The 25,837-nt window shown below is 45.8% G+C and overlaps 1 protein-coding gene across 1 annotated transcript in view; it reads right to left on the reverse strand.

Moving 5' to 3' along the window:
- hlcs (holocarboxylase synthetase (biotin-(proprionyl-CoA-carboxylase (ATP-hydrolysing)) ligase)) overlaps nucleotides 1–25,837 on the reverse strand; it is a 136,688-nt gene that overhangs the window by 87,549 nt on the left and 23,302 nt on the right. Inside the window, exons 3-5 of the mRNA XM_086007145.1 lie at nucleotides 17,317–17,479; nucleotides 13,887–14,893; nucleotides 13,071–13,253 (exon numbers count right to left, since the gene is read on the reverse strand). Coding sequence (XP_085863271.1) covers nucleotides 13,071–13,253; nucleotides 13,887–14,893; nucleotides 17,317–17,479 — 1,353 coding nt within the window. The remainder of the gene's footprint in view (nucleotides 1–13,070; nucleotides 13,254–13,886; nucleotides 14,894–17,316; nucleotides 17,480–25,837) is intronic.

Genomic DNA, 25,837 nt, shown 5'->3' on the forward strand with positions numbered 1-25,837 from the left:
TAAAAAATGTGATTTAAAAAATTAATTATTTGAAGGTTTAGTGCTATTTTGGGGCCGTAGTATTTATAAGTCTTGACAGCACTTCCTGTCAGACTTATGAATGGAGCATTCCCTGCTCTGATTGGCTGCCCATGGCCCACGTGATCCCAGGGGACGCATCGAACTAACTGCGCCCCGGGGATACGCAAGCACTGCGCGCCGGCAGCTGGACCAGGCCCCGGATCGGAATTCCACAGGGCCCTACAGCTCAACGGCCGGCGCGCAAGGTAAGTGCAGGCCGGGGGCTTGCACCCGCGGGAAGCCCCCGACCCGAATTTCTGGGCCAAAGTGTTCAGGAAAGATAGGGAAGGAAAGATCAGAGGTAATGTGGCAGTATTGGTCAAGGAGAATGTTACAGTACTGGAGAAGATGTCCTGGAGGGGTCAAGGACAGAATTTATATGGCAAGAGTTAAGAAATAATAGAGGTGCCATTACGCTACTAGGTGTATTCTATAGACCAACAAATAGTGGGAATGATATAGAGGAGCAAATTTGCAGAGAAATTACAGAGAGGTGCAAGAACTATAGAGTAGCAGTAATGGAGGACTTCAACTATCCTAATATAGACTGGGATCGCAATAGTGTAAAGGGCAAAGAAGGGGAAGAATTTCTGAAGTGTGTTCAGGAGAACTTTTTTGATCAGTATGTTTCTGGCCCGACGAGGGAGGAGGCATTGCTGGATCTAGTTCTGGGGAATGAGGCAAGTCAAGTGGAGCAAGTGTCAGTAGGTGAGCATTTAGGGAACAGTGATCATAGTATCATAAGGTTTAGATTAGCTATGGAAAAGGACATGGAGCAATCTAGAGTAAAAATATTTAACTGGGGTAAGGCAAATTTCAGTGGGTTGAGAACAGATCTAGCCTGAGTAAACTGGAATCAAAGATTGGCAGGCAAAACTGTAGTGGAACAATGGGCTGCCTTTAAAAAGGAAATAGTTCAGGTACAGTTGAGGTACATTCCCACTAGGGGAAAAGGCAGGGCAACTAAAGTCAGGGCTCCCTGGATGACAAAACAGATAGAGAATATGATGAAGCAGAAAAAGAGTGCCTATGACAGATGTCAGGTTGCAAATACATCTGAGAATCAGGCTATATATAGCAAGGTCAGAGGAGAAGTGAAAAAGAAAATAAGAGAGGGTATGAGAATAGAATAGCAGCCAACATAAAAGGTAATCCAAAAGTCTTCTATAGGCATATAAATAGTAAAAGGGTAGTAAGAGGAAGGGTGGGGCCGATTAGGGACCAAAAAGGAGACCTATACATGGAGGCAGAGGGTATGACTGAGGTACTAAACGAGTACTTTGCATCTGTCTTCACCAAGGAAGAGTATGCTGCCATAGACATAGTAATGGAGGAGGTAGTGGAGATACTTGATAGGATAAAAATTGATAAAGAGGTACAGGTAGACTATCCTTTATCCGAAAACCTCGGGACCAGCCGAGTTTCGGATAAAGGAGAATTTCGGATTTCGGAAGGTGGGTCGGCGGGTGTGTCGGCGGGGGGTCGTGCGCACGACTTACGCTGACGCTCAGCGTAAGTCAGTCGGGGTCGGCGCCGGCGGGGTACGCGGGGGGGGGGGGGGTCGGCGGTTGTCGGGGCTGGCGGGGTCGGCGGCTGGCGGGGTCGGCGGTTGTCGGGGCTGGCGGGGGGTCGTGCGCACGACTTACCCTTTATCCGAACTTCCGCAACCGGAACCCTCTAAAAACCGAAGGTTTTTTCGTTCAGCGTAAGTCGTACGCACGACTTACGCTGAACGAAAAAACCTTCGGTTTTTAGAGGGTTTCGGTTTTCGGAAGTTCGGATAAAGGGTAGTCTACCTGTATTAGAAAGGCTGGCTGTACTTAAAGTAGAGAAGTCACCAGGAGCGGATGGGATGCATCCTAGGATGCTGAGGGAATTGAGGGAGGAAATCGCGGAGGTACTGGTCATAATATTCCAATCCTCCTTAGATATGGGGGTGGTGTCAGAGGACTGGAGAATTGCAAATGTTACACCATTGTTCAAAAAGGGTGTAAAGATAAACCCAGCAACTACAGGCCAGTCAGTTTGACCTCGGTAGTGGGGAAGCTTTTAGAAACAGTAATCAAGGACAAAATTAGCAGTCACTTGGACAAATGTGGATTGATTAAGGATAGTAGCATGGATTTGTTAAAGGCAAATCGTGTTTAACTAACTTGATTGAGTTCTTCATGAGGTAACAGAGAGGGTTGATGAGGGTAATGCAGTTGACGTGGCGTACACGGATTTCCAAAAGGTGTTCGACAAAGTGCCACATAATAGGTTTGCCAGCAAAGTTGAAGCCCATGGAATAAAAGGGACAGTGGCGGCATGGATACGAAATTGGCTAAGTGACAGGAAACAGAGAGTAGTGGTGAACGGTTGTTTTTCAGACTGGAGGACGGTATACAGTGGTGTTCCCCAGGAGTCGGTAGTAGGACCACTGCTTTTCTTGATATATATTAATGACTTGGACGTGGGTGTACAGGGCAGAATTTCAAAACTTGCAGATGACACAAAACTTGGAAGTACAGTAAACAGTGAGGAGGAGAGTGATAGACTTCAGGAAGACATAGACAGGCTGGTGGAATGGGCGGACACGTGGCAGATGAAATTTAACGCAGAAAAGTGTGAAGTGATACATTTTGGTAGAAAGAATGAAGAGAGGACATATAAACTAAAGGGTACAATCCTGAAGGGGGTGCACGAACAGAGAGACCTAGAGGTATATGTGCACAAATCGATGAAGGTGGCAGGGCAGGTTGAGAAAGCAATTAGAAAGGCTTACGGGATCCTGGGCTTCATGAATAGGGGTATAGAGTACAAAAGTGTGGAAATTATGATAAACCTGTATAAAACACCGGTTCAGCCCCAACTGGAGTACTGTGTCCAGTTCTGGGCACCGCACTTTGGGAGGGATGTGAAGGCCTTGGAGAGGGTGCAGAAGGGATTTGCGGGGATGATTCCAGGAATGAGGGACTTCAGTTACGTTGATAGACTGGAGAAGCTGGGGTGTTCTCCTTGAAGCAGAGAAGATTGAGAAGAGATTTGAGAGAGGTATTCAAAATCATGAGGGGTCTGGACAGAGTGCATAAAGGGAAACCTTTCCCATTGGCAGAAGGGTCGAGAACCAGAGGACACAGATTTAAGGTGATTGGCAAAAGAGCCAAAGGCGACGTAAGAGAAAAACTTTTTTACGCAGCGAGTGGTTAAGGTCTAGAATACACTGCCTGAAAGGGTGGTGGAGGCAGATTCAAACACGGCTTTCAAAAGGGAGTTGGATAAGTATCTGAAGGAAAGAAATTTACAGGGCTACGGGGAAAGGGCGGGGGAGTGGGACTAGCTGAAGTGCTCTTGCAGAGAGCTGGCACGGGCTGAATGGGCCGAATGGCCTTCTTCCGTGCTGTAACCATTCTATGATAAGGACAGCCTGCACTGTACTGGCATGGCTCGACAGGTCGAGTGGCCTCCTTCTGTGCTGTAACCATTCTATGATTCTACGATAAGGACAGCCTGCACTGTACTGGCATGGCTCGACAGGTCGAGTGGCCTCCTTCTGTGCTGTAACCATTCTATGATTCTATGCTAGTGTATGTCTAGCTCCGAGACAAGTTCACACTTCAGATATACCGAATTTCCGAACCAAGAAGAACACTAAGCAGACTATTTTTACAGCTACTGCAGTTACAATGAATGATCTGGAAGCAATCTTACAAGCAGCCTGCACTCATCAGCAAAATGTTTATTGTGACAAAGTGGCCACGGTCGAAGGTTAAATGTCACCTTCAAACTACTGACATACCTAAAAAGGAATGAATACAAGTTTTTACATTTGAGAACAGTGCGTTTTTGTGTTGTGGAGAGCCATATAAAAATGTTAGGAATACCAACCAATTTGATTAAAATATCCACTGATTCTGTGTATTTTTAAAGCTTTCATTTCTTCCTAAAAAAAAATTCAATTTGACAAGAGTATTCAACTAAGCTATCCAAATATCATATTAACTGAAGATTTTCAATAATACTTTCCCTCCTAGAATTGTTACGATTCTTACACTCCCCGTGCTTGAACAGAACCCATTCTTATATAAATAATTTTTGTTAAGAATAATGTTAACTGAGACTAGCTGCAATAACTTTCTTCCTCTTTACCAATTACTGTAATTATTAACATAATTAAACACACTTATAGAACAAAGTGAAGGCACCAATTCAAGCGTTCCACAACCATTACAAATATCCTATAAAAATGTTGAAATGTTTGTTTTGACCAGACCCCTCTCAAGCACATACACACACACACAAAACGAAAGGAATTGACAAAATTGTTCCAGGTAATCTGCTCACTATAATGAAGTGTTTAAATACTAAGGGGCACAAGTTACAAATTAGGAAGACAGGAGAAAAAAAAAAGCCAGGCAGAACATTTTCACCCAAAAGATAACAGAATTTTGCAATGAATTAGCAGATTAGGCCACTGAATCAAATAATAGTACAAAAGTTAGAAGCAAACAGTGTAAATGGGAGCAAGAGTCAATTAGATGCCATTCTCAAAAGTGATAGGATTGAGGAGTAATGGTAAGAAGGCAGGTTGGTGGGGTTGATCTAAGAAATTGGATGGGCCTGTTGGGGCCAATGTCTGTTTCCCGTTAAAACTCCTTACGTTCTAAAATGACATACTATAAAAGGATACACAATAGACAGCTTAAGTTAACTGTTAGAATTTGTGGAATGAGGTTACCCATACAAATGTTTGAGTGTCCCGCAATGTGAACGTCTCCGGGCAAGCAAACAGTGGTGATAACACTGGCAAAGTCACACAAGTCCCATACCCACACCCAGTCATGTTCCTCCTGAACAACTGCGCGAAAATTCATTTGTCAACAGCAAGATTAATTTATACGTTAACATAGCATTTTATTCAATGGTCATCCACTCTTCCCTTATTTCACAGCCCACAATTACACTGTGCTCCTCTATCAGAAAAGTGAGGCTGCCCAGCGTCCAATGTGCTCATTGGTCAACCCACTCATAGACACACTGCAGAACACTAAAAACAGACACCCCCTCCTCACCAACACATCGCTGGCAATACTTCCTGTCATAAATCATGCCATTCATGTGGAAATGACTCATGAAATATACTGGGCGGCCTGCTGGTGGCGCTGTCCAGGGAGAGTATAAATACTCGGGCACGGGCCCAGCTTGCTCAGGGACATTTTGTAAACAGGAACTAGTGAAGGATAACTAGATCTCCATGTTGTGAAACAGTCAATTAAAGCCTTGTTTAATACTCTGACCAAGTGTTGGAGAAACAAAATTCAATATTGGACCTTAAAACAGAAAATGTTGGAAACACTCAGCAGGTCAGACAGAATCTGTGGAGAAAAGACCCTGTTTTAGCATTTCTGACAAAAGGTTATACCAGAAATGTTAACTTTTTTCTTTTCTCCACAGATGCAGCCTGACCTGCTGAGTGTTTCCAGCATTTTCTATTTTTGTTTCAGATTTCCAACATCCGCAGTATTTTGTTAGTTTCAAAATTGGACCCATTTATTGAAAGTCCAATATCATAACCACTGTACCAAAAATGCTCTGCGGTGGATGGTTCAAAATAGTAGCTGGCAGGGAGTTCAAAAATCAACAGAGAAGATGAAACTGGACTGGGGACTCAAAAATGGAGCCAGGAGAAACGGCTAAACAAAATTTCACCTGCATCACTGCAGTCATAGTTGCACATACCGAGGCCATACAAACCTGTATTATGGTGCAATTGACTCCGGAAACTATATTTTCAGTTTCAGACCCACATCAAAAGATTAAGAGCTTCATAAAAGGAATAATTAACAATAAGGCAGTATATTGTGCCAGTGTTGGTTCAGTAGTAGCACTCTCGCCTCCGAGTCAGAAGGTCATGGGTTGAGGTCCCACTCCAGAGACTTGCGCACATAATCCAGGCTGACACTTCAGTGCAGTACCGAGGGAGTGCTGCATTGTCGGAGGTCCCTCTTTTTGGCTCAGTCGGTAAACCGAAACCCTGTCTGACCTCTTAGGTATACAATAAAAGATCCCATGGCATTATTCGAAGAGGAACAAGGGATTTCTCCCCGATGTCCTGGCCAATATTTGTCCCTCAACCAACATCACTAAAAACAAATTATCTGGTCATTATCATATTGCTGTTTGTGGTTCTTGCTGTGTGCAAATTGGCTGCCACGTTTCCCACATTACAACAGTGACTACACTTCAAAACTGCTTCATTGGCTGGGAAGCACTTTGGGGTGTGCTGAGGTTGTATAAGGCGCTATAGAAATCATGAAGTCATGGCACAAAGTCATGAAGCACCATTAGAAGGGAATGTTTCCTTTATAGGCCAAGTCCCTTTGAACCCAAGTGTAAAGGCATCAATGTCACCTTGAAAAGAAACCCACCTTCCTCTAGCAAATGTGCATCTATTCATTCAAGTCACTGGTCAGGCCACCTTCATTGCCATGTCACTGGTGATTTTAAAGTTCTGCTAATGTTTAATAATTTACATCTCCTCAACTTGCTCTCTAAAATAATTCTTTTAAAATAAGGTTTATAGCAGTTTTACCCCTAGAATAATAAGGACATTCTTAGCCAGGGATACCAACCAAGAAGGTTATCCCAGGTTACACGTCAGATCGCCACCTTGAGGGTATTAATTGTGGATTCCTGCTAAATTTTGCCAGTCCGCATTGTTATCCACATATGCGTATCAGCTATCCATAATAGGGTCATGGATCTATATGGACATATTAACCTGTGCCACTTGTTAGCAAGGGTTGCTAAGCCACCATCCTGATTTGGAAGGTGCCCTGAGCATATAGCGATAATGTACACCATTTCTCTAAGGTATCCCAATATTTTCTGCTGTTGTCGAAGTCAGGGGGCACGGGGGAAAGAGATGCTGAGTCTACCAGTCAGCAATTAACCTACTGTTCATCTGTCCATCTCCCAAAACACCGTACTCAATTTATTCCTGGTCCTGGTTTCGGAAAACTTGACAACAACTGTAATGTTCCACTGCTTCAGACAAAGAAGACACTAATCATTGCCTTTCAATTAGTGAAAGTCTTGATGTAGCCAAGACAAACGTCAATGTCATTATTACTCACCGCAGATGGTACGCCACTTATGCTGCGTCTGGAGACTTTTTGCACACTCTGACAAAGTAAATATATTCAAAAAGCCCTAGACCTGCAATACTTTTCTCTCTGCTCTCTTCATTTTACAGCTTATTTCCCACCCCTATATTAGATCTCCCTATGCTAGCTTCACTTTCCTAGCCAACAGGATATGCAGGAAATCCATTTTGCCCATTTGCAACTAAGAAGTGTGGAACACTACCACAGGCTGACTTGCCTTTGAATATTCCCTGAAAGTGCCTTAACTCCAGACATCAGCCCCAGATTGGGAACTGAATTCAGGGATCTAACAGCTAACAATGACATGGTACGAACCAAGGTTCAATAAAATAAGTGAATAAGTCACATGAGGATAGTCAAAAGTATTCCAATACAAATTCATAACAGGCATAGGTCCTCACCTGTGTGCAATGCTGACTCAGAGTTAAATCCAAGTAATATATAGAACACAAAATCACCTCGCCCAAAAGATTCAATGCTAACCCTGTTTATATCCAACCATATTGCTCTAATGATTTCAAACAAGTGGAACGAACTGCTGTTAGGACATGCCCTCAGTTTAGATAACATAAAATACAATTTTAGTGCAGACTAGAAGTCATTCTTACTAACTAAATTAATGTGTAAAACTGCACCACAGTTGGAGTGGGAACTGCTATGGCTATTATAACCACTCAATAGCTGCAACTCTGTCAATGCATGGTGTTGGTGAGCTGTCCAGATCTTAAAGATGAATGAGAGTGTTCATGTGTGTGAGCATGAGTGACAGAGGCAGGTATCACAACAGACTGTTTTTTGTCCAGTGCTGGCCGTAGAATGTAATAATGCATGTGGTAGCATCCATCTGGATAATCTATTTTATCATTTGGTCCTTAAATATCTGATACAGAATTGATGGCCCAGATTATACCTACACTGCCTGGTGGAAACTGGGCGGAGGTGGGCAGTTAACATCAGACCAATCATTTAACCCCTCTGACCCTGCTGCCGTCCCGATCTTAACCCGCTCCTTTGTGCAGGTGAGCAAGACACCCGCAGGAAGGCAGCGGGGTCCTGTTTAAATATGCAGATCAGGGCCCAATGATATCATCAGGACCTGATCTGCAATTTTAGTCAAAGGTCTGAGTCAGGAGCCCGATCGTGGGCCAGAAGAGGCCCAGCAGGTAAGTTTATAACAGGTAATTTTAGGTTTCCTTGTGGGTCAGGGGGAGCAGGAGTGCAGCTCCATCTGGACCTCACAAGAAAGCCTTGGGCCACCATTGCCCCGGGCTTCCCCTTCCCTCCCACCCCTAACCACGGCCAGAGTCAACCTCCCTCCCCACCCGATCGCGGCCAGAAAGCCCCCCTAGGTTCAGGCAGGACTCCAAGAACATGTATTCAAACAAAGCTCGGCCACTAAGGTTGGCCAGGCCTCCAACTCCCGAATTTGCCATGGGCTTTGGGGATCGCAAGCTCCATTCCCGTCCCCGCTTTAAAATCGAGGCCGATGTTCTTCCTCACGTCATAATAAGTACAGCCACTTATGAAGATCTATTACTAATCCTGTAAAGATCAGTACCCACAGAGAAAATATGCCTTTTCATTACTTTCCTTTTGACATTAAATCCTAGCAACTTTTTTTGCCTAAAAAAGTGCACTTAATCAAATATTTTTGAACACACTTGCACTCGTTTTACATTATGTGCAGCTGTGGTCTGCCAAAAAGGGATATTAAACATTCAACATATCAGTGTCTAACTTTACAAAATTTTATCTCATCTTCATTATGCTTTTTCCCCAAACAGTATTTTGTTGGAAACTAGTGAATTGCATTTCGGCTATCTGTATAAATAAGTTCATAAATTAAAGGAATTGATTTGCCAGATCTAATGGTTACACTCAAAAGGTTGGCAGGTTTTGTCCAGATAATGGTTCTGTACACTGCCTAAAGATGAAAAAAATCCAGTTTTTGTCAGCCACACATTTTCAGGTCACTAACTTGATATTTCTAGCCAAGCAGTGCCTCCTTGTGGAGTAGAAAATATCAAATACTCTGAATGCAAACATGGCAACAAGCAGGTGCAAGTGTTTTTAACAAAAATCATACTGTCCTGTATATAAGGCATTTAACAGATAAGTTAAAAAGGAATTTGTAACCATTACCTGCAATATGTACCTTTCCTTACATTTTTCTTCCTTATTGGAATGTACACTGGATTCAAAAGTCAAATATATTTTGATATTTTATTTAACAGTAATCCTTCAATATTAAGTAAAACTGGTTTCACTGGGTGTTGAGTATGAACTGCATAAGATTTGCCAGGATTTTAAAATTAAATACATTTGAAAAGGCACTGTAATCATGAGTTTCTGTTGCGATCAGATCCTTCTCATACTGCTCTGGCACCACCGGCTGGTGCCTTTATTAAGGAGTGGTGCCTTGGAACTGGTAACACCTGTAAAGGTGATCACGGGTTGAAACATCCTGACCGACAAAGATATTTGTGTATGTAGTGCAAGAAAAGTGGGAGAAAATGGAACTACCGTAAAATAAAACATCTCTATCCCCCACACCTGCCTCTGGTACTCATGCAATCATTTACATGAACATGTTATCAGCACGTAACCTGATGGAGGCTACTTTACTACAGATTAAGTTAAGTAATCGTATTCAAAGCAATCAATTTATTTTGAGGTTAAGGGTGGCCAGAAAAAGCTACTCAAGATTATGAAAAAGAAAGACTTGCATTTATATAGCGCCTTTCACAACCACCAGACGTCCCAAAGCACTTTACAGCCAATGAAGTACTTTTGAAGTGTAGTCACTGTTGTAATGTAGGAAATGCGGCAGCCATATTTGCGCTCAGCAAGCTCCCACAAACAGCAATGTGTTAATGACCTGATAATCTGTTTTTGTTATGTTGATTGAGGGATAAATATTGGCCAGGACACCGGGAATAACTCTCCTGTTCTTCTTTGAAATAGCGCCATGGGATCTTTTACGTCCGCCTGAGAGAGCAGGTTGAACGTCTCATCCGAAAGACAGCGCCTCCGACAGTGCTCCTTCTCTTAGGCAGTGCCTCGGAACCGACAGTGCAGCGCTCCCTCTTCACTGCACTGGAGTGTCAGCCTAGATTTTTATGCTCAAATCTCTGGAGTGGGACTTGAACTCACAACAGTTCTGACTCGGAGGCGAGTGTGCTACCCACTGACCTGCCACAGCTGGCACGAAGGGTTGTATAAGGTAAAAATAGTGGCTACCACTGGTCGAAGAGTCAGTAACAAGAGGGCATAAATTTAACGTAATTTAAGAAGAAAAATTGTAGTGGGATTAAAAAAAAATTATTTGCAGGGCGTGGTTAAAAAAAAAAATCTTTGCCACAAACAGTTGTTGAAGCAGAGTTCATACATTCTTCAGAAAGGGAATTAGATAGTAGTCTGAACAGAGGAATGTTAAAGGGTACGAGGAGCGAGCAGGAGTGTGCGATTAAACTAGGTGCTTCATGGTGGAGAAAAAATCCTGGCAAAAATGGCCAATTTTTCTGCCATTTATGATTCTATTCTATCTTATTAATAATGCAGAAAGCAGTTCCATCTGCTATCTCAGTCAGTCTGCTCCCTTAATTCAAAGCTGCTTATTTCAAATAATCTGATAATTCCATCTTTAACTACTAAATTTGCTGCATTATTTACATTGTTTAATTTAAACTTTTGGATAATTCAAATTTTAATATATAATTGTTCAGCAAATGATGTTATTACTATATTTTACCACTAGGTGGTGACCTTTAGTAACAAATTCAACTCAACCTAAAAGGTACTGATGTCATACAGGACAAACAATAATGCTGAAAGGATTTAATGATGCAATCAAACCATTTCCTCAAAGCAGCATTCCTGCAGCAGGGAGGTGACACTGTCTGTTGGAGCACCAAAGGCCGAGTATGTCACCTGTGCTCCTTTAGGAAGAGGACAGGGGGGATATTAAAGGGAGAGTCATTACCGGGTCACTCTTGTATACCTCCCCCATACTGTCAGACACAGAAAAGTGTGGCACAACAAGGTCACAACAGAGAGAAAAAAGGAAAAACAAGAGGGGGATGCCATCTACTCCTGTTAATTAAAAGTTGTTCTTTTGCTTGAAATAGAAAATTATCTGGAAGTTGTAAAATGAAAGGCTATTTGCAGATGCACAAAACAAAATTAATATTCCAATATATTTCCTACTTAGTAAGATTGATTAGAGTATGAGGGATTCTTTTAAACTTTTGAAATTGTGCTTGGTTTACAAAATACTGGCCCAGAAATTCGGGTTCCCACGCGCGAGTACACACTGGGTACTCGCGCGTAGGCCTAACGAAAGTGCCGGTTTCGTGCATGGACTGCACATGCGCGGGAAACCGGAACTTCCGTTCCCTTGAAAGAAGGGGTTGGCAGGTGGAACGCGTGCGCTGGAGAGGCAGGGCGTGCGCATCGAACTTACGTTTTTTTTGCCGGGTTCTCCGGGAGGGTAAGTCTCCAGCAGTTACACTTTTAAAAGGCACAAGGCCTGCTTTTAACAAGGTAAGTGGTGAATTAATTAAAATTAAAACATTTTTCCCACAGGTTTATTATTTTTAAATACTTTAAAGAAAGGTAAGTTTATTTTTAGCCCCATTAGAAAATGTAATTAATTTTCTCAAAAATTTAAATTATTGTTTAAAATAGTTATTTCATGTAATTTATAGTTTATTTTAAAAATGTGATTAAAAAAAAATTATTTGAAGATTTAGTGATGTTTTGGGGCTTATAGTATTTATAGGTTTGACAGGTCTTCCTGTCAAATTTATGAATGAAGCATTCCCTGCTACCATTGGCTCTCCATGGCCCACGTGATCCCACGGGACGCATCGAACTAACTATCCCAGGGATACGCAAGCACTGCACGCCGGCAGTTGGAGGAGGCCCAGGATCGGAATACCACGCAGGCCCACAGCTCAACGGCCGGCGCGCTAGGTAAGTGCAGGTCGGGGGCTTGCACCCGCGGGAAGCCCCCGACCCGAATTTCTGGGCCACTATCTTGGCGTGTGGTTGACTCAAGGGACTGGGTCTGGGGAACAATGCTAGTGCTGGGAAAGAATATGCGTTCGTAAGCAAGTGAGCTGAGCTTTTCACCCTGGTCCAAGCTGAGAAATAACCTGTCTCTGGTCAATTGGCTACTGTAGTATTCCAGCACTAAGCTCTCTCTACTGGAGCAGATATTCAGTCACTCCTACCAGAAGATACCTGAAACAACTGGTTCCCCCACAAACCTAAACCAATGTCAGCTGTGGCTCAGTGGGTAGCACCCTCGCCTGAGTCAGAAGGTTCTGAGTTCATAGTCCCACTCCAGAGACTTGAGCACAAAAATCTAGGCTGACACTCCAGTGCAGTGCTGAGGGAGTGCTTCACTGTCGGAGGTGCCGTCTTTCAGATGAGATGTTAAACCGAGGCCCCATCTGCCCTCTCAGGTGGACGTAAAAGACCCCATGGCACTATTTTGAAGAAGAGCAGGGGAGTTCTCCCCAGTGTCCTGGCCAATGTTTATTCCTCAATCAACATCACTAAAAAAAACTGGTCATTATATCACGCTGCTGTTTGTGGGAGCTTACTGTGCGCAAAATGGCTGCCACGTTTCCTACATTACAACAGTTCACACTTCAAAAAGTACGTCACTGGCTGTAAAGTGCTTTGGGAAGTCCGGTGGTCGTGAAAGGCGCGATAGAAATGCAAGTCTTTCTGTTTCTTTCTTTTAATCACAAGTCCAAATTAAAATATCTTGATACAACTGTTTGCAGAAAATCCCCCCCCCCCACCCCACGAAAAAAAAATCAAGCCCAACTTGTCCCAGTGAAATGAAATCCTTACCTCTCCCTTGGTCAACAGGTACGCTGGTGTTAGAGGTGGGATTTCAGTAAGTTCACAGCTAAGCTTTAAATATGTCAGAATTTCTGTCAGTACTTCATATCGCAGTGCATTGCTCAGTTTAAGCATTCTGAAATCCTGCTGCACATGGGTCTTCTTTGAATCGGGAGGAATTTCAAGGTGAACCTACATATACACACAACCAAAAAATTAGTCATTCAGTGAATAAAAATTCTGAAATCACTCCCTAGTATTATTCATAACATACATGGTTTTGTTCACTCTTTCCCACACCACCTCTAACTTTACTCCATTCTGGTCTCCTTAGGCGACACATTATCTGCAGCTGAGCGAGCAAGCAACCGTCTCCCAGTCCCCCTATGACTAGCCACTTGTAGATAGCACTAAAGCGACCCAGGAGTAATCCACTCTCCAACTCTTCTACTCATTGCCTCCTTTTTCTGATTCGGAGATGACTTTGAGATGAACTAAGTGAAGAGAACTGACAAAAAGAACCCAGACAATTGAGGGGGCCAAGTTTTGAAAATCAGGATGTTAGGAGTAACTGAAGTCAGACAGAATTTTTTTGAGCTATAAGGTGTTGTAGAATAAGTTACGAGGGAAGGTTGACAAACTTGGCAGAAAAAGGTGAAGATTACAGGGGTTTATTTTTTTTTTTAAAGGATGGGCTATCACTCTCATGCTAAGTCTCCATCCAGGGCAGGAACAAGGAAAGAGAGGGAATATAAATAAAGTTAATCTAACTAAGAAAGGGAAGGTCATTTCTTACATATAAAATCCCAATTTTAATCATTGTACCTGGCAGAGAACAGCTTCTCCTCCATTTTCTCCATAGGGTAAACGTACGATTACCATGTCCTTTTCGGGATTAGCCAAGCTCCCCCACAGCTCAAGACCTTCCGTGGCTTCCTCTGTGCTATTAGCCTCTCTTAAGAATGTTTTGCCGCTGGTAAAAGCGTGCAAGGTTACGTCCGTGCTGTCAGATTTAGTGAAGCAGACCCTGTGAATCTTTTCCTTCAAGTCATTTTTGTGAGATACTTTGATCTCCCCAAAAGAAAATGATGTGCAGAGTCCCAAGATCTTCCCACCTTTGGCTAGGTAAGTCATGAACCGTATGTGAATTTGTTCAGACACTGGCTCGTCACAGGCCACAACCAGCAACAAAGAGTTGTCAACCCAAGGGACCTTCAGAACCTGTTCTTCTAGAAGAGGATAGATCGTATAGCTGTCATTGTCAAGGCAATCCATCAGAACAGATTTTATCTGCTGAAACTTTATCAAGTACTGACTGTAATCGGATCCAACATATATCAACACGTTGGGAGGCTTCCCATTCTTGTTACTTTGCCTTGCGTTTGCCATTAAATTGTCCTCTTCAACCACTGTTTCATCAGAGCTTCCACAATAGTCATCAGGGAGATCGAGTAGGTTTTCTGCCGAGGCATATTTGACTGATTCAATGGTGCTGTTTTCCAACTCCAAACACTCAGAGCAACTGGCAAGGTGAAGGCAATGGCCATGGTACTCAAGTTCCCACTCTTCTTGGGCTGCCCGAGACTCTTTACTGTGAACCCCCATGATTTCATCCATTTCTGGTTGTCGAGGTTTCTCAGCAGAACCAACTGTACTATAGCTATCACCACATGACCCCACATTTGGCTCAGTCACTGGTTTTATTAAAGTATCTTTAGGACAGGTCCCTACTGCAATATCCAGGCCCTGGAAACCCCCTATCTCCTTCTCTTTTTCAAAGACAGCACTTGGTTCCAGCAATTTCATTTGAACTGATTCACTGAGCTGTAGAGCTGAAAGAAATACATTAATACTTGAAATCAGTAAAAGTGAGCGGGTACAGTGTTATGTATTCCTAAATGTAAACCGTAACTAGTAACAAATAAACTAGACAGGGATCCTCCCAAGCATTTTCCAGTAGTAGTGCCAAAGATTAAATAGAAATTAAGAGATTTAAATCTGGTTGACGTAATTACCTTCTAAATAAAGAAAAGCATTCTCAAATGTTGTCTTACAAATTTGTAGGTCCTGCCTGGATCTCTCCATATCTGCCCCCAAATGGACAGCTAACCCACTTCCAGATTTCTGCCAATATCTGCTTTGCTCGCCAACTCTTAGGAACCAGCATAAGAAGAGCATCAGGTGTAATTCCAGTGTTCACTGGGCTTGGCGAATCTCTCTCAAGAGTCCGAGTTCTCTTACCCTTTATGTAGTCATGGCAATGGCTGTGAAACCTCCACCCCTGGGGTCGGTTCCAGTGGCACAGACACATGCTGGGGGACTGGCCGTCATTGCCAGATGCTTGAGCCAATCGTGAGCTCAGTGCAAATTATTTGGCAAGTACAGTGCATAATGTAACATCCCAGGAAATAAGGACCATGAATCGCTGGTGTATCAGACCGGTTCATGATCTAGTAATTCCTGAGGTGTCAGGAACTACCCCACAATTTAAAATAAATGTTAAAGGTTGGCGGTGCCTTCAGTTTTCTCCATTAGGTACGCTTCATTTACCTCGGTATTAACACAGGGCTCAAAAGTACTGAGTGGCCACCATCGCATCCCTGACCACTCTTTGTTTTGTAAATATTGTGATTCACTTGACATTTAGAAGAGTAATTTACTTTGTGATATGAAATAGGCAACGCATTTGAAAAGTCACACGGTGGAAGTAATATTTTTGAGTGGGCTCTGCTGGCCCTGATGTGTAAATTTGCTCACTCTGCAAGAATTGCCTTGTTTCTTTTACATCCAAAGTGTAACTAAGCTCCTGTGGTGCCTGCCTCAGATCTGCTCCCTAGTGGTTCATGCAAGTACAGCATGGCGAACAGGAGGGACACAACAGTAACCATGCATTGGTTCCCCATCTAATTTTCTCACCTCCTGCTGGGAGATGCCTCCACCCACAAGAGTTTGGAATTGCACAGAATAGGAGATCAAATTTGCGACCCAAGTAGTATCCAACATCAGCACCGCCTCTTTAAAGCAAAACACTAAAACTAACACAAGTGCTAAAATCTAAAAACAAAGCCTTCATGTTACCTAATTCCACAGCTATGATTTATTTTTGTCGGTACATATTTAAACCAAAATTTAAAAGCGTTGTGTGTAAACTTAGTAACGATCAGTCTTACAGAAAACAAACTGTTTGGAGGCAAGAGTGGCGGTTACTAATGTTTGTAAACAAATGAGCTTGCCAATCACACACAATGACCATTGTGTCAAAATCAAAATCACATCACTTACACACAATTTTATAGTGACATAACTGACACAATGCTATTCTAGGCTCTATACCTTTCCCAAGTGACCGTTACTACATACTACTCATTACCTGTTCCGTGTACAGTATGAAATGAATTTGTACCCTTCAAAAATAACACCGCAACACCATCAGAAGTTCAAAGAAAAAAGAACTATTGTCTATATTCAGGTGAGCCGATCTCAGCCACAGTGACAGTGGGGAAACTGGCCACAGCGCCTATTCATTAGGGGGGAAAGTATGAGTGTGTGTGCACATATTTGTGTGGGTGGTGAAGTAGTCAGACTTGGCCATGTTGTCTCCCAATAGACACTCACTGCTGATGCTCACATATGGACAACATCCACCTGGGCGAAGTAATAGAAAGTTGCTAGTGTCTGTGAAACCATATCCCAGGATCATTCACCACCTTCAGGAAAGGAGGAAAGCACTGGGATAAAACTGGGGGTAAAGTAGCACTTGAACATTTACTTAATGTCACTCCATCAAAAGCAGAAGCTCAGGAGCTCCTACAAAGTTAGTCCTGTGGTGTCATAAGCATCCACATTTAACAAAACTAACTTGAAAATAGCCCAGAAGATGTTGATCATAGTAGTTACTGATTTATTCTAAAAATACGTTTAGTGACAACACATTACAAAAATGTATTAAACATGTAGTGGTACATTCATTTTACAGACTTGATTTAAAATCTGTAATTTGGATAGAGGCAAGAAGTCCTCTGGTTGCCATGTGTAGTGACAATGCAAAGGTGGTTGTGACAAATTCCTAAAAGAACATGCTTGCAAATTTGTTAGAAACACTAAACATAGGAAGTCTTCACAAAGGTGTTTACGATGTCACTACGAATGATGACCAGAGGAATTCTTACTCCAAGAACTTCAAATAAATGTATTTAATGCAACTAAAACACTGAAAGCCGAAGCTAAGCCAGGTGAAAGCAAAAAAGACACTCACAAACTATTTTTTGAGGCACCATTCCGCCATCCATTTGTAGTCTGTTCTCCATGAAGGCTACTCCAAGCCTGCTAAAATCATCCACATTTGCTTCAGCGATTAATTTGTAGGGATCCCCAAGTAAATACGCCAATGGTGTGCATAAATCAGAATATTTTAAAATCTACGGAAAAAAGTACAATTGTCCTGTAATGAGATAAAACTTTAGACAATCACCACATTTAGTCAAAACTAATGTGACCACTTGGCTACCGCTTGCAGCAGTAAGATCTGTCCAAATCTTACTGATAATCAGCATCTGGTCTCTGGGATTTCAGTAAAGTCCAATAGTGGGCATCTGAAATTTTCATACCATGCCTATTTGAGCTGTGAAAAATACCAGCAGTACAGCTGGTTATTCGTGCTGGTGGTGGTAAGAGGAATTTGAGAGAATAAATTAAGAGTGTCGTACAAGAGATATACTGGCACAGCATTAACAAGTTGATGCGCTATCAATTCTAATGAGAGGCTGAGCAGAGTTCAGAACGACAGGCTTTTATTAACTACTGAATTGCACTTCAGACAGATCAGGACTATGCCTCTAGTGGATGACCGAATGCCTGGAGCTGTCATGCGGCCGTCCTTATACTCGGTAGCCGAGGGCGGAGTCAGCTGAGGCATAGTCAGACATAACAGTTAAACAAGAGTGAACGACAACAACAACAACAACAACAAGTGAACACAGTGAACTACAGTGGTTTACCACATTCACCCCTCGTTTAAAATTAAGTCCGGCGGGGTGAAGTGTATCAAAAGTTCGAGTAGGCGAGTCTGTCGGGCGGCCTCGTTTGCCGTCGAGATCTTCGTGGCGACGGTTGCAATGTTACAGCTTCCAACGACGCGTCTTGAGCGGGGTCGGGCACCGGTGTATCGTCCCCTTTGGTGTTGGGTGGGCGAGTGGACTCCGGCTGGTCCTGGGGTCGCGGCATGCCGTCTACTGGGGTGGAATGGATAGGGGTGAGAATTTGGTCTACTGAATTTTGGGCCGTGTCGAAGGGGGTCATGGTGGAGGGCAATGGTGACGGGTCAGTGGACCCCGAGGGTGCCAGATCTCTAATGGAGACTGTATCCTCCCGCCCGTCCGAGTATGCCACATAGGCGTACTGGGGGTTGGCATGGAGGAGGTGAACCTTCTCTACCAGGGGAGCCGTTTTGTGGGACCTTACATGCTTCCTCAGCAGGACGGGCCCTGGGGACGTCAGCCAGTGTGGTAGTGAGGTACCGGATGTGGACCTCCGGGGAAAAACGAACATTCGCTCATGGGGGGTGGCGTTGGTGGCCGTACACAGCAGTGACCGGATGGAGTGGAGCGCATCAGGTAGGACATCCTGCCAACGGGAGGTCGGAAGGCCCCTAGATTTTAAGGCTAGGAGGGCCGCCTTCCAAACCGTCGCGTTTTCTCTTTCAACCTGTCCGTTCCCCCGGGGGTTGTAGCTGGTGGTCCGGCTTGAGGCAATGCCTCTCATGAGCAGGTACTGACGGAGTTCGTCGCTCATGAAGGACGAGCCCCGGTCGCTATGAATATAGCTGGGAAAACCGAACAGAGCAAAGAGGTTGTGCAGGCATTTAATGACCGTAGCGGTGGTCGTGTCCGGGCAGGGGATGGCGAAAGGGAAACGGGAGTACTCATCAACTATGTTGAGGAAGTACACATTACGGTCAGAGGAGGGGAGGGGCCCTTTAAAGTCGACACTCAGGCGCTCAAAAGGGCGGGTGGCCTTGATCAGGTTTGCTCTGTCAGGCGTATAGAAGCGCGGCTTGCACTCTGCACAGACTGGGCAGCTCCTGGTCATGGTCCTGACCTCCTCGATGGAGTGAGGCAGGTTGCGGCCTTTAATGAAATGGAAGAACCTGGTGACCCCCGGGTGGCAGAGGTCGTTGTGGAGGCCCCGTAGTCTATCGATCTGCGCGGTGGCACATGTGCCTCGCGATAGAGCATCTGAGGGTTCGTTGAGTTTCCCGGGCCGGTACAAGATGTCGTAATTGTAGGTGGAAAGTTCAATTCTCCACCTCAAAATCTTGTCATTTTTGATTTTGCCCCTCTGCTTGTTGTTGAACATGAAAGCGACTGAACGTTGGTCAGTAAGCAGGGTAAATCGTTTTCCAGCCAGGTAGTGCCGCCAGTGGCGCACCGCCTCCACAATGGCCTGGGCCTCCTTTTCCACAGAGGAGTGTCTGAGTTCGGAGCCCTGGGGGGTTCGTGAAAAGAAGGCCACGGGTCTTCCCGCCTGGTTAAGGGTAGCGGCCAGGGCAAAGTCGGATGCATCGCTCTCCACCTGGAAGGGGATGGACTCGTCTACCGAGTGCATGGTGGCCTTGGCAATGTCATCTTTTATACGGTGAAAGGCTGAGCGGGCCTCCGCCGTCAGGGGGAAGGAAGTGGACTTGATAAGTGGACGGGCTTTGTCCGCATAATGAGGGACCCACTGGGCGTAATAGGAAAAGAAGCCCAGGCACCTTTTGAGGGCCTTGAGACAGTGGGGCAGGGGAAGTTCCATCAATGGGCGCATCCGGTCAGGGTCAGGGCCGATGACTCCGTGTTCCACCACGCAACCAAGGATAGCGAGGCGGGCTGTGCGGAATATGCACTTTTCCTTGTTGTACGTGAGGTTTAGGAGTTGGGCCGTGCGAAGGAACTTATCAAGATTGGCGTCATGGTCCTGCAGGTCATGGCCGCAGATGGTCACGGTGTCCAGGTAGGGAAACGTGGCCTGTAACGCATTCTCGTCGACCATCCGGTCCATCTCCCTCTGGAAGACGGAGACACCGTTGGTGACGCCGAAAGGAACCCTGAGGAAGTGAAAAAGACGGCCGTTTGCCTCGAAAGCTGTGTACTGGCGGTCCTCAGGGCGGATAGGGATTTGGTGGTATGCTGCCTTGAGGTCAATGGTCGGGAAAACGCGATATTGCGCTATCTTATTAACCATGTCGGCTATGCGGGGGAGAGGGTATGCGTCCAACTGGGTGTACTTGTTGATAGTCTGGCTGTAGTCAATGACCAGGCGCTGCTTGTTGCCAGTCTTAACGACTACCACCTGAGCTCGCCAGGGGCTGGTACTATCCTCAATAATCCCCTCTTTCAGGAGCCGCGTCACCTCAGATCTTATGAAGGATCTGTCCCCGGTGCTGTATCGCCTGCTCTTTGTGGCGATAGGCTTGCAGTCGCGGGTGAGGTTGGCGAACAGGGGGGGGGGGGTGTGATTTTGAGGGTGGAGAGACTACAGGTGGGGCGCGGCGGGCAATTTAAAAACTGCTGGTTGCAGACAGTGAGCGGGGGAAGAGGTCCACCGTATGTCAAGGTGACGCTCTTAAAGTGACAATGAAAGTCCAACCCCAGCAGAACGGCAGCGCAGAGATGTGGCAGGACGAATAGCTTTACATTTTTATAAACGGAGCCCTTCACCGAGAGGGTCACTACGCAGTAGCCGCCGACGTCTGCTGAGTGAGATTTTGAGGCCATGGAGATCCGATGGCGCGTTGGCCGGACCGAGAGGGAATAATGCCGTACCGTATCAGGGTGTATGAAGCTCTCCGTGCTCCCGGAATCAAAAAGGCAAGTTGTGGCGTGGCCATTTACCTGGATGTCCATCGTGGACCTGGCTAGCTGATGGGGTCTGGATTGATCCAGCGTAATGGAGGCCGCTGTGGAGTCGGGAGCGTCGCTGTAGAACCCCGGTGAGGCGGCGGTGGGTGAGTCGGGGGCCCGTTGGCAAAATGGCGGCGTCGGAGAAGAAGGACAAAATGGCGGCGCCCATGACGATCCCGATCCCCACGAGGCTGGAGGAAGGCAAGATGGCCGCTCCCACGAATCGCACGCGGCGCTGCTGGAGGTAGGGGTCTTCTGACTTCTGCAGACGCCAGCGTAGTGTCCCTTCTTACCGCAGGCAGAGCAGACCGCGTTTTTCGCCGGGCAGCGCGCCCTGGGGTGTTTGGTTTGGCCACAGAAATAACATTTCTGGCTCGGGCGGGACATCGCTGCAGCAGTTGAGGCCGGGGCCCGTGGCGGCGCCGCGTCCCAAGATGGCGGCGGCTGCGGCATCCATGAGGCGGCCGCGCGGTCCGGGGAGTAGGCCTCCATGTTCCGGTGGGCTACGTCCAACGAAAGGGTGAGTGAAATCGCCTTCTTCAGGTCGAGCTTGCTACTTTCCAGCAGTCGCTGCCGTGTGTGAGTGGACCTGAGGCCCGCAACGAGGGCGTCACGGATGAGCTCCTCCGTATGTTCCGTGGCTGATACTTGCTTGCATTCGCAGGCTCAGCCGAGTTCCTTCAGCGCCCGTATGTATGCTTCTGTGGGTTCCCCGGGCTGTTGTTTGCGGGACCCCAGGAGATGTCTTGCGTAAACATAGTTGACCGGGCGTGCGTATTGCTCCTTCAAAATGTCGATAGCCCCCTGGTAGCTCGTAGCATCCCGGATAAGGGCAAAAGCTCGGTGGTTTACTTTAGAATTCAGCACCCTGAGCTTGTCGGCATCGGCGGCGACGGTCTCGCCGGATGCAGCCAGAAAGGACTCAAAACAGTTCAGCCAGTGCGAGAACTTAGCAGTCGAGTCCGGTTCTTGCGGGTCGAGTTCCAGGCACTTGATCTTAAGTATCTGCAGCATCGTTATTATTATTATTTTTTTTTTTTTCCAGTAGTTAATAAAATTGATGCGCTATCAATTATAATGAGAGGCTGAGCAGAGTTCAGAACGACAGGCTTTTATTAACTACTGAATTGCACTTCAGACAGATCAGGACTATGCCTCTAGTGGATGACCGAATGCCTGGAGCTGCCATGCGGCCGTCCTTATACTCGGTAGCCGAGGGCGGAGTCAGCTGAGGCATAGTCAGGCATAACAGTTAAACAAGAGTGAACGACAACAACAACAACAACAACAAGTGAACACAGTGAACTACAGTGGTTTACCACACAAGTACTGGTTCAAGTTTTTTTTAATGCAAGGCTCAATTCCGCGCCCCACACTCCACTATGTATCTCCTGCAATCAGTCCCATTGTGTATTGGCACCAATATGGGAAATAAGCCTAGAAACAGCACTGAATGTACAAGAAAAACTGCTTTAAGTATCTGGGGGAGTGGGGTGGTGGGGGGGGGGGGGGGTGGCGGGGAGAGAGAGAATGGGACATATATTGGTGCATATTAAGAATTATTTTCCTGAAGCTCTGTAGTCACTTAGTCAAGTACGTTATTTACATGTATAGACTGGCCATGGAAAAATATCCCAAGTGTAAGAATAAAAATGTATGTTTTGTCAAAATTATGATGTGTGATGGGCTTGAGACTATTAATATAAGATGTATGGAATCTTGGCTTTTATTGCAAGGGGGATGGAGTATAAAAACAGGGAAGTCTTGCTGCAGTTATACAGGGTATTGGTGAGGCCACACCTGGAATACTGCATGCAGTTTTGGTTTCCATATTTAAGAAAAGATATACTTGCTCTCGAGACGGTTCAGAGAAGGTTCACTCGGTTGATTCCCCCACACTTTCAGTGTGTTAGGGAAGTAAGGTAAATATTTGAATTATGTGTTAGGGAATTAATTAACAATTTATTTGAGTTTTATATTGTGTTTAGCAACCCCCCCCCCCTCCTCCTCACCCTCGCGCAGGGGGGACTCGGGGCCTGAAGCTCAAAAAATTTCTCTCTCTCTCTCTCTTTCTTCCCTCTCTCTCTCTCCTTCTCCTCTTCCCTCTCTCTCCTTCTCCTCTTCCCTCTCTCCTCTTCCCTCTCTGTCTCTCTCTACTTCCCCCTCTCAGGTTTCACGGTGTCGCGGACGGAGCGCGGGCGGGCCGCCCGAAGTTTCCCGCTCGCTAACGGCCGCCAAGCCGCCCTTGCCTGCTCCCCGCGGGCCGCCTCGCGCCGCCCGCACTGACCGCGCATGCGCCGCCCGCACTGACCGCGCATGCGCCGCCCGCACTGACCGCGCATGCGCCGCCCGCCCGCAGCGGCCGTCCATCAGCCGCGCCATACGCGGGGGACCTCGGCTCCGGTCCGTCCCGGCCTCAGAACCGGACCTCAGGCGCTAGGCAGGGGCCGGAGAGAGGGACAGAGGGGAGTGGGGGAGCGGGGGAGGGAGTGGGGCGAGGGGAGGGGAGGGGGTGGGGGAGGGTAGGTGTGGGGGTGGGGGAGGGGAGGGATGGAGGGAGACAGGGGAGGGGAGGGAGGGAGACACGGGAGGGGAGGGAGGGAGAGGAGGGGACGGGAGGGAGAGGAGGGGAGGGAGAGAGGGGAGGGGAGGGAGGGAGGGATAGGACAGGGAGAGGACATGACATGGAGAGGGGGGACACACAGGGGCAGGGAGACCAAGCGCCCCAAAATTGCCCTCGCAACGCGGGGCTCCCCAGCTAGTCGAAACATATAAGATTGGGAGGGGGCTTGATCGGGTGGATGCGGTGAGGATGTTTCCACTGATGGGTGAGACTAGAATTAGGGGGCATAATCTTAGAATAAGGGGCTGCCCTTTCAAAACTGAGATGAGGAGAAACTTCTTCACTCAGAGGGTGGTGAATCTATGGAATTTGCTACCTCAGAGAGCTGTGGAAGCTGCAACATTAAATAAATTTAAAATGGAGATAGACAGTTTCCTAGCAGCTAAGGGAATTAGGGGTTACGGGGAGAAGGCAGGGAAGTGGACGTGAGTCTAGATTCAGATCAGCCATGATCCTATTGAATGGCGGAGCAGGCCCGAGGGGCCGTATGGCCTACTCCTGCTCCTCTTTCTTATGTTCTTATGTAATAAAGATGAATTTAATGTGTATGTATCTCCCCTGGGTGGGCAGAGCTCAAGGCAACGGTGCGAAACGTAACAAAAGAAACCTGCATAACAAGGTAACCCCCAGAGACAGCATGACTTTCAGGGTAAACAAACCCATCGAAACTCACCATCGAAACTCAGAGCCATTAAAAGGTGTTACCAAAAAGAATTGGTCTTGCTATCAATTTGACTTAATCAAGAAATGGCACCAGTCTCTGCAGACAGATACATGAGTAAGGAAAGCCAATCAAGAACTGCCATGAAACTAAGACCCAATCCTGGGGTTTTAGCAATTTATACTAGAGAAAATGGACCTTAAAAAGATATAAAAGAAGGAACCCAGGAGCTCGCTTGCTCTCTCTTGATGACCACGCGGCAAAGCAGGAAGCCCCCCTCTACAGACCAGACCAAGAAGCAAGGAAGACAACTGCGTGTGTTGCCTGACTCAGAGGGAAGTATAAGTCTGTCTAATTCTGTAACCCATTACCTTACCTGTTGTAATCAAGTAGAGTCCATAGGATACCAGTAGACTGTTGTTTTGTCCAATAGGCTATGTGCATGTGTGTGTGTTTAATAAACTTATTCCAAATTGTTTCAAAAGAATTGGTCTTCCTATCAATTTAATGCCAGTGGAAATAAAAATCTTACACAAGGCAACAACAACTTTTATTTATATAGCACCTTCAATGTATTAAAACATCCCAAAGCGCCTCACAGGAGCGTTATCAAACAAAACTTGACACCGAGTCACATATGGAGATATTAGGACAAGTGACCAAAGAGGTAGATTTTAAGGAGCATCTTAAAGGAGGAGAGAGGTAGAGAGGCACAAAGGATTAGGGAGGGAATTCCAGAGCTTAGGGCCTAGGTAGCTGAAGGCACGGCCGCCAATGTTAGAGCAATGAAAACCGGAGATGTGCAAGAGGCCAGAATTGGAGGAGCACAGAGATCTCGGGGGGGGGGGGGGGGGGTGGTGGGCGGGTGTAGGACTGGAGGAGGTTACAGAGATAGGGAGGGGCTATTTGAAAACCGGGATGAGAATTTTTAAATCGAGGCATTACCGGACCGGGAGCCAACGTAGGTCAGCGAGCACAGGGATGATGGGTGAACGGGCTTGGTGCGAGTTAGGATATGGGCAGCAGAGTTTTGGATGAGCTGAAGTTTATTTTTCAAAAAGTGATAATGTTTGGACTAATCTACCAAGCAACGTAATGGAGTCATAAACACTAAAGTTAATCAAAATGCAATTAGTTGCCATGATGGGGTGGTTAATGTACTAAAGGAACAGGCTTTGACAGTAAGAAGGCATTTTCTTATTTTGACTTTATAAGTAGAAAGAACTTGAATTTATATAGCATCTTTCACGACCTCACTCCCAGAGAGCTATGCGTTCAAGCCTCACTACAGAGACTTGAGCACATAATCTAGGCTGGAATTTCAGTGCCATACCGAGGGAGTGCTGCACTGTCAGAGGTGACGTCGTTCAGATGAGGCATTAAACCGAGGCCCTGTCTAAGCCTTCAGGTAGAAATCCATGGCACTATGTGTACAAGAGCAGGAGAGTTCTCCCGGTGTCCTGGCCAATATTTAGCCCGCATACAACACTTAAAACATGATTTGGTCATTTCATTCATTGCTGTTTGTGGGTCCTTGCTGTGCACAAATTGGTTGCCATGTTTCCTGCATTTCAACAGTGATAACACTTCAAAAATACTTGAAGTGAAATAC

Source organism: Somniosus microcephalus, chromosome 14 (assembly GCF_052327205.1).
Source record: "Somniosus microcephalus isolate GS21.2 chromosome 14, FLI_Smic_1.0, whole genome shotgun sequence".
In the NCBI taxonomy this organism is placed as follows: domain Eukaryota; kingdom Metazoa; phylum Chordata; class Chondrichthyes; order Squaliformes; family Somniosidae; genus Somniosus; species Somniosus microcephalus.